This window comes from Caretta caretta, chromosome 4 (assembly GCF_965140235.1).
Source record: "Caretta caretta isolate rCarCar2 chromosome 4, rCarCar1.hap1, whole genome shotgun sequence".
NCBI lineage: Eukaryota > Metazoa > Chordata > Testudines > Cheloniidae > Caretta > Caretta caretta.
In genome coordinates this window covers 138482153-138491232 of record NC_134209.1, presented here as the reverse complement: position 1 = coordinate 138491232, position 9080 = coordinate 138482153, and the positions used below count along the sequence as shown (strand labels likewise).

Sequence of the window (9080 nt, the reverse complement as noted above, 5' to 3'; positions counted from 1 at the left end):
CTTCACGTCACTGCTCCTTGCCCTACCAGTGTCACTAATTCTCTGCTTCCATTGCTATTATTACCTTTAAGGTATTTGTAGACTATAGATCATGCTCTCTCAGAGTATTTTTTCTGAATTTAAATATAGTCCCTTCAGTCACTTCTTGTATGTTTTATCTTCAAAGTCTTGTATCATTTTGTTGCCTTTCTCTGTATGATTTCTAGCTTGTCTAAACATTCTCTGAACTGAGGGAACCAGAACACTTCACAGCTTTTATACTAGCAAGCCATGAATTGCCTACAAAAATCTGATGACTGAAATTATTTTGTTTAAAGGTAATTTAGCACCCTCTGGTGTACCATTGCTCTATTGCAAATTTCATTTTAGACGAAGAAGAGTGAAATATCCAGAGAAACGATACTGTATACATTTTCATGTTAATGTTTGTGAAGCAATAGTTATGGGTGGTTCAGCAGTTTTATTATTTATGTTTGTATTCAGGAACTTATGGCTCATTGGAAAACTGCTCAGGACGGCAACATGTGGCTAAAAGTTAAACTTCCATTGACTTCAATAGAAGATGCTTAAATATGAGCATAATGTTTAGATCTTTCTGTTCAGTGTATTACAGAGAACACCTTCCTGATTTTTTTAGACATTCTCTTCTAAATATTTTAATCATTTTTGTGTTGTACAATGCTAAAAAAACACAAACAAAAAACGACAACATGGAAGTTAACCAATTTAAGATACTCCTTTTTTCCTTTGCTTACGCCACACATGGTTTCCATTAAAAAAAATAATTTTTGCAAGTAATTAGTCTGTATTGTAAATAAGATCCACTATGATGTTGTTGTTGTGGTTTTAAATTTCACATGACCTAATTATAAGCTCTTGAATAATGCACATACACAGTTTAAGTTCTCATCAATCTTGAGCCCACAGGCACCTATTAAGAATATTTCCCAAAATTTGCAGCCTCTCTGTCAATGCCATTTATTAATTTTGAATCAAACTGGATTTACCTTTCCTCTCCCTTTAAACTCATTACCACTGCTGAAGGTAGGGTTGGACTGGCAGCCACCAAGTGGACTAGATGATAGCTTTTGACCAATTTATAATATGGAGCAATTTGTAGCAGAACCATAAATAATATAAGCCCTCCATTCTATTCCCAAATCCCTGTCAATGTCAATGTTAAATAAATAAATAAATTCCCCAAACCTTCCCCAATCAGTGTTTTGACTTTGAAAGGGGAGATGCGCCAGGGACTCCATGACATCCAATAGGAACTTAGCTAGTGCTATTGATTTTACGTGGAAGGCACCCATATACTTCAGGGATGGGCAGCAGTATAAAACTCTAAGATCGATACTACCCTAGTAAGGGGTTCCAGGCGTATTTTCCCCCGATAAAGTGTTCTGAAAATATGCTATGCTTGCAATATGGTGCAACTTGGTGCAATATGGCACATTTCATTAAGTAAATTACTTTTCAGAAGTATTACTAAGATCGAGAGAGAAACTCAAACTGTGTGGGTGAGCATTCCTATAGAAGTTAGGCTGCTGCCTGGGAAAAGGAGTGAGGGAAGAGAGGACTCAGGCTGCCTCCTTCAAGGCCGTGTGTGTGTTGGGAAGGGGAACTTCATGTTGAGCACCAAAAGTTTTGCTGCTGTTTAGGGTGACCAGATGTCCCGATTTTATAGGGACACTCGCGATTTTTGGGTCTTTTTCTTATATAGGCTCCTATTCCTTCCCCACACACACACACACCCCGTCCCGATTTTTCACATTTGCTGTCTGGTCACCCTACTGCTGCCTGAGGGGAAGAGGAGGATCACAGGCCTTCCTCGCTATATGCTGCCTTTTACCACGCAGGCCTAACTGGGGGCCTAAGAACTCCTCTGAAGGGTAAGAAGATTCGCTAAAGGAAACCAGCAGGGCTATAGTACTACCATCCAAAAGGTAGAAGGGGACAAGCTTGGCTGAGGCACAGTTTAGTTAGTCATTTTTCATTATAAAAGTAAACTATGTAAATATGGTACCTTCCTACTCACACAATCTGCTCCCTGTGTGTATTCAGAGTCACACCTGCTTATTTTAATGACAGAAGTAAGTTTTTACTACTTTTAATTACTGTCAACTCTGCAGAATCAACAGCTCTAAGAGTGAACTGGATTCTTTCCAGATGTGTTCAACATCAACAAAACTGTTAAGTAAGTTCCATTTGAAGAGCCAACTGTGCAATGTCATTGTGTTCCATTCTACCTTCAGTTACACCTGTGCAATTCCACAGAAAGCAATGAAGTTCAACAGTTATAACAAAGGGCAGAATTTGGCTTTCAGAAGCCAGAAAGAACACAGCTTGACTTTCAGATCCCAGGATGAATTTGCAGTGAGATGAAATGGCAGTTCAGAAAAATATTTTTTACTTGTACTCTAAAATAATCTGATATGGAAATCATTGACACCTATTTAGTATGGAAGCTTGCAATGCCATTTTTATGACTTCACCTCTCAGAGGTATTGTAAGCAGAGTGGAAGTATGTCAATTACCAGTAATTTTCATTATAATCCTTTGTTTTTATGTTAATATCTTTCTAAATCATTCAGTTTGGGATAAAATTCTGCCTGAAGATGGATTATTTGGAATCTTTTCTGCTATTTGAGTTAGAGGAGAGTGGGGACAAAACTTTCTACTGTAAAATAAATAAAGTAACATAATATTAGTCACACATTTCTGAACATGTCTGCAATAAAAACATCTCAAATGTGTAGCTTGAAACTTGTTATGGACATAAGCCTCAATGAAGCCTTTACTTGGTTTGAAAAAATGTTTTTTCAATGTATCATTTTTGGCAATAGAAAATTGTGTATTGAATTGAAATGGGCTGACCCAGATGTACTTAAAACTGGATGCTGTCAAAATTGGAATTGAGATTTTTATTCAAACCAGGGTAGCAGTTTGGATCCAAATTCAGACCAAGCATCTGAACTAAAATGGTGGAAATTTCATAAGAACAGCTGTTCTTACAAGACCAAGAGCTGTTCTCAAAAGACCTCTATCACCCAGGCACCCTGCTGGTCTCCAGACCCCCATTCATTATTGCAGTGTTTTATCAGGGTAGCAGACAGACTTCCAGTCTCTTCATGGGAGTACCTGCTGCTCTTCCCCCACTTTACTCTCTGCTGTCTGGCAAGTGAGGAGTGCCAACCAAATCCAGTGGTGGACTTTGTGGAGTGTTGAATCTCTTACTTTATTATACTCATGGGCACAGCAGTGCCTGCCAGAATTTAAAATCCCAGAAAATTTGTGCATTTCTCTAGTGGAAGCTAACAGTGGTCTTCTGAATCTAGATCTGGAATCCTGGATTCAAATACCACCAACTGTTAAGATGTTAGGATCTGGAGTTTTGATTTAGACCCATCTCTAATACAGAGCATGCACACAATAGTGTATATGTGCACAACCATTTAAACAAATATGCACTTTGAAGCTACTCATATACAGAGCTAGTTTGGCAATTCAGAGAATTTATAAGCTCTCACCAACAGAAGAGTACTTTAAAGAAGTGCTTATTGAATATGCAGTCATGTTAGTCTTGATGCCTGGTTACAAAAGCGTGAATATTTATGCAATACATTTTTGGTCAAAGATTTTAAGACCAGTAAAACATTTTCCATTTCCATTTAAAAGAACTGTGGATTTTAATTAGCAATATTATTTTAAGAGTGCTTTCACCAAGGTGACCAGTTTGTTGTTTTATTCCAACATTACATTTTATAGAAATTACATATACTCTCCGATTTATACAAGCCAGTGGAGGGTTTCTCCAGATGCTTATTGAACAATATAGATTGCAGACATTTGCTTATCTTTCTACTGAATGTCCTCCAAGATTAGTAGATCCTATAAGGAAGATTTAAAAATACAAAGGTATAAATAGTTTTACATAAAGCTAAAGAATCATTGCATTCATTTAAGTAAAATCTATTTTGTTAAGAAAAATAATAAAAAAATCAAAAATGAAAAATCATTGTAAATATTAATATAAAAAACAAACATAAAGGAACACATGTTGCTGTGAATTTTGGCAAAGCTGTTTCTATGTATGCAAGTGCAAATATGGTAAGTGATTTTACAGGGAACATGAAAATAAGTGTCAGTGTACTTGTGAACAGGATTGAGCCCCATACTTAGAATTAGGAATCTAATTGTTTAAAAGATGCTAAGGTAAGACTCTCATCTCAGTTATACCAATGAACAGAAGCATTATTCAGAGAAACCGTATTACACTACATTTAAATTACTGGATTTCACCAGAAACTGAGATCAAATCCTTGTTCCTTTAATTGAAGCTCAAGATATCTTTCCATGATTACATGTCCAGTTTTCTACCCAATCCTCTATCACCCATTTTTCCCGAATCCATCACATGCATATGTCATTTCACAAGCCAGATCATAGCCCACGGAAGACATTTCTGGGGCAAATTGCATAATGCTTTTGGAAGATATGGGGGTTCAACAATTAAGGTCAATTTAATCTTTCTTTCTTTCTGGCTTGTCATATTTCTAAAACTGCTTGGCCTACAAACTCCAAATTTTTCTGACTGTTGGTCTTGGGGACAGAATGGTGCTTCTTACTAGCTTTGGGAAGGAAGCTTGCAATTTTACATCTGAATTGCAATTTTTGAATATATCATAAATAGGGCTGTCAAGCGATTAAAAAAATTAATTGTGATTAATCACACAATTTAAAAAATGTATCACGATTAATCGCACAGTTAAACAATAATAGAATACCATTTATTTAAATATTTTTGGATGTTTTCTACATTTTCAAATATATTGATTTCAATTACAACACAGAATACAAAGTGTACAGTGTTCACTTTATATTTATTTTTATTACAAATATTTGCACTGTAAAAAACAAGAAATAGTATATTTCTATTCACCTAATACAAGTACTGTAGTTCAATCTCTTTCTCATGAAAGTTGAACTTACAAATGTAGAATTATGTACAAAAAATAACTGCATTCAAAAATAAAACAATGTAAAACTTTAGAATCTACTAGTTCACTCAGTCCTACTTCAGCCAATTGCTCAGACAAACAAGTTTGGTTACAATTTGCAGGAGATAATGCTGCCCATGTCTTGTTTACAATGTCACCTGAAAGTGAGAACAGGCATTCACATGGCACTGTTGTAGCTGGCATCGCAAAATATTTACGTGCCAGATGCACTAAAGATTCATATGTCCCTTCATGCTTCAACCACCATTCCAGAATATATGCATCCATGCTGATGACGGCTTCTGCTCGATAACGATCCAAAGCAGAGCGGTTCATTTTCATCAGCCGAGTCACAAGCCACCAACAGAAGGTTGATTTTCTTTTTTGGTAGTTCAGGTTCTGTAGTTTCCGCATTGGAGTGTTGCTCTTTTAAGACATCTGAAAGCATTCTCCACACCTCTCAGATTTTGGAAGGGACTTCAGATTCTTAAACCTTGGGTCGAGTGCTTTATCTATTCTTAGAAATCTCACATTGGTACTATCATAAATATAAGGGGAAGGGTAACCACCTTTCTGTCCACAGTGCTATAAAATCCCTCCTGGCCAGAGGCAAAACCTTTTCACCTGTAAAGGGTTAAGAAGGTAAAATAACCTCGCTGGCACCTGACCAAAATGACCAATGAGGAGACAAGATACTTTCAAAGCTGGAGTGGGGGGACTAAAGGGTCTGTCTGTCTGTGTGATGCTTTTGCCGGGAACAGATCAGGAATGCAGCTCAGAACTCCTGTAAAAAGTTAGTAAGTAATCTAGCTAGAAATGCGTTAGATTTACTTTTGTTCAATGGCTGGTAAAATAGGCTGTGCTGAATGGAATGTATATTCCTGTTTTTGTGTCTTTTTGTAACTTAAGGTTTTGCCTAGAGGGATTCTCTAGGTTTTGCATCTGATTACTCTGTAAGGTATTTACCATCCTGATTTTACAGAGGTGATTCTTTTACCTTTTCTTTAATTAAAATTCTTCTTTTAAGAACCCGATTGATTTTTCATTGTTCTTAAGATCCAAGGGTTTGGGTCTGTGTTCACCCGTACAAATTGGTGAGGATTTTTATCAAGCCTTCCCCAGGAAAGGGGGTGTAGGGCTTGGGGGGATATTTTGGTGGGAAGACATCTCCAAGTGGTCTCTTTCCCTGTTCTTTGTTTAACACACTTGGTGGTGGCAGCATAGGGTTCAAGGACAAGGCAAAGTTTGTACCTTGAGGAAGTTTTTAACCTAAGCTGGTAAGAATAAGCTTAGGGGGTCTTTCATGCAGGTCCCCACATCTGTACCCTAGAGTTCAGAGTGGGGAAGGAACCTTGACAGGTACCTTCTTTGTGTTTTGTCAAAACTGCTGTGAAAGTGTTCTTAAAACGAACATGTGCTGGGTCATCATCCGAGACTGCTATAACATGAAATATATGGCAGAATGCGGGTAAAACAGAGCAGGGGACATACAATTCTCCCCCAAGGAATTCAGTCACAAATTTAATTAACGCATTATTTTTTTAACGAGCATTATCAGCACGGAAGCATGTCCTCTGGAATGGTGGCCGAAGCATGAAGGGGCATACGAATGTTTAGCATACCTGCCACATAAATACTTTGCAATGCCGGCTACAAAAGTGCCATGTGAACGCCTTTTCTCACTTTCAGGTGACATTGTAAATAAGAAGCAGTCAGCAGTATCTCCGAACGAAGGCGCTGGGAACGCACCTTGACCTGAAGTGGAGCACCCACAGGGACATCTCTTGAAGAAGAACTTTCTCTTCCTCTTCAATCCCCCCTTCTCTCCTTATTTTCTGTCTCCCCAAGTGTCATCACTTCTCTCTCTTCCATCTTTGGACTCCTTTCTTCCTTCTTTCTCTTACCTGCTAATTATTCTACCCCATCCTTTCTGAATTCCTTCCAGTCCTCCATGCTCAGTCCCAGGGGCTCTCATTCAGCAGCTCCTCCATTAGTTCCCCCCAGCTCCTATCCAGATCACTACCAGTTCTTTTTTTTCCTTGACTCTCAGGATCTCCTGGTTTCTTTTCCACACAGTTCCTCTTCCTCCTCAGGACCTCCCAACTGCCACTCACTCTCCAGCAACATCCTATCCATCTTTCCAACTACTACCTACAGACCCTTCAGTTCATTACACACACTCCCTCAGTTTATCCCCACCACTACTGTTCATCCCTGCACTAAGAGATTCTCTCTACCCACTCCAGACATTCCTAAATTCATTGCTGAAGGTTCACAGCTGAAACCCTCCTCTGTCTCTTCAGGGTTCCCATTCAGGCCTACATTTAATACCTTTGACCTCCCAGGGCCTCTAGTTCATCTCTTCCGAATACTCCTCCCACATTTGTACCTCCAGTTCACCTGGTTCATTACTCATCCCCAGGTCCTATAGAACTCCTTCCAGGATACCCCCTTATGTGCTCTGTTTTCTTTCCCTAGCCCTTACCATAACTGAAACTTTGGAGGAAGGAAGGTTTTGATGTTACCACTGGTGATGCTGGGGAAGAGGAGGGTGGGGGAAGGGAGGTACCAGAGCTGGCACCAGCTTCTCCCTGCTACTATCTGGGTGCCAACTGCAGAAGGACCATAAACAGCCTCATGTTGTCCAGCATCTGAAGCCCCAATAATCCGTAGACACCAAGTGCATGCTATTTATGAAAACTAAACTGCAGCCAATTAGAACCACTCGCTCTTGCATGTTTATCATCTGCATCTGCAGTTTCTTTAAGAAGGTAAGGCCACCACTGCTGTTGATTTCAAGACTTTCAGACCATGCCTACACTGCAATTAAACACCTGCGGCTGACCTGGCTCATGGGGTTCAGGTTGCAGGGGTGAAAAATTGCGGTGTAGATGTTTGGGCTTGGGCTGCAGGCTGAGCTCTGGGACCCCACGAGTGGGAATAGTCCCAGACCCTGGACTCCAGCCCAAACCCAAATGTCTACTCTGCAATTTTATAACCCCACAGCCCAAACCCTGTGAGCCCAAGTCAGCTGACATAGGTCAGCCATGGGGGCTTAATGTAGCCTTATATTCAAATAACATTACATTTTAAAAAATCTCTTAGGGTATTTGCCAAAAGGTCAGTGGTAATAACTTCTTATTCAAGTTTTTTGCCTCTGAATAATTACAGATTTCAAGGGATTAACTAAGGGAAAAAGAAGTACATTAAAGTTGCCATCACAATAGCTTTTACCAAATTATTATATAGATTGAATTTTTCAAAAGTAGAACTTTGCTTAAAAGCAAATATTAAAATTACTAGATTTAAGCTTCTCTATATCTTTATTCCAATATCATCATACAAATTAAAACAAAAGGTACATTCTCAACTACTCTAAATATTGTATGGAAGGCTTCACATTGTGTTGATATTATACCCCAAAATTTCCAAAATTATAAATTGTGCATTGCATAATCAATAATTTATATTGTACCTTGAAAACTTTTCAAGGCAAATAATTTAATTTTGATAATTCATAGAATTTACTTGCCTACATGTTGCCTCTGTAGAAGACTGGAGATGGTGATTGGCTGTCTTGTTACAGATGTCTGTGAGAAAGGTGGTGTACATGCATACAACTGAGGAGTTCTGAAACGAGGAGTATCCCATAAGCCTATTCTAGTACTTTGTGATCCAGATGATGAAGTGAACGAATGTCCGTTATTTGGTATTCTTAGTGGTGTTGATCTGTTAATGCAATCAGTGAAAAGATCTGAAACATTTTTATACTTCAATAGATTTCAAAAATTGTTAAAGAAATTCTCAAAGTTTATATTTTAAAGGAAAAAATTATTATCAGTTATTTCACACACACATGTATTATTTATCAGAATGTTAGACTGTTGGGTGACATTTTTGCAAACAACTGAAAGACAAGACAAGGGAGAAAGTGATGAAACAGGAAAAAAGGACTTTTTATATTTGTATTATGTATTTTCATATCAATCTGAAAATGTATAATAATATGAAATTAATAGGTAGCAGGTTTAAAACAAACATAAGGTCACACAACACACCTCCAAAAGTCTAACTGGGTTC

At 38.2% G+C, this 9080-nt stretch overlaps 1 protein-coding gene across 1 annotated transcript in view; it reads right to left on the bottom strand.

The window, feature by feature from the left end:
* Positions 1-3853: 3853 nt before the first annotated feature.
* Positions 3854-9080, bottom strand: part of RNF212 (ring finger protein 212) — a 28060-nt gene continuing 22833 nt past the window's right edge. The window contains exons 11-12 of the mRNA XM_048849132.1: positions 8533-8729; positions 3854-3891 (exon numbers count right to left, since the gene is read on the bottom strand). Of these exons, the coding sequence (XP_048705089.1) occupies positions 3854-3891; positions 8533-8729 (235 nt within the window). The remainder of the gene's footprint in view (positions 3892-8532; positions 8730-9080) is intronic.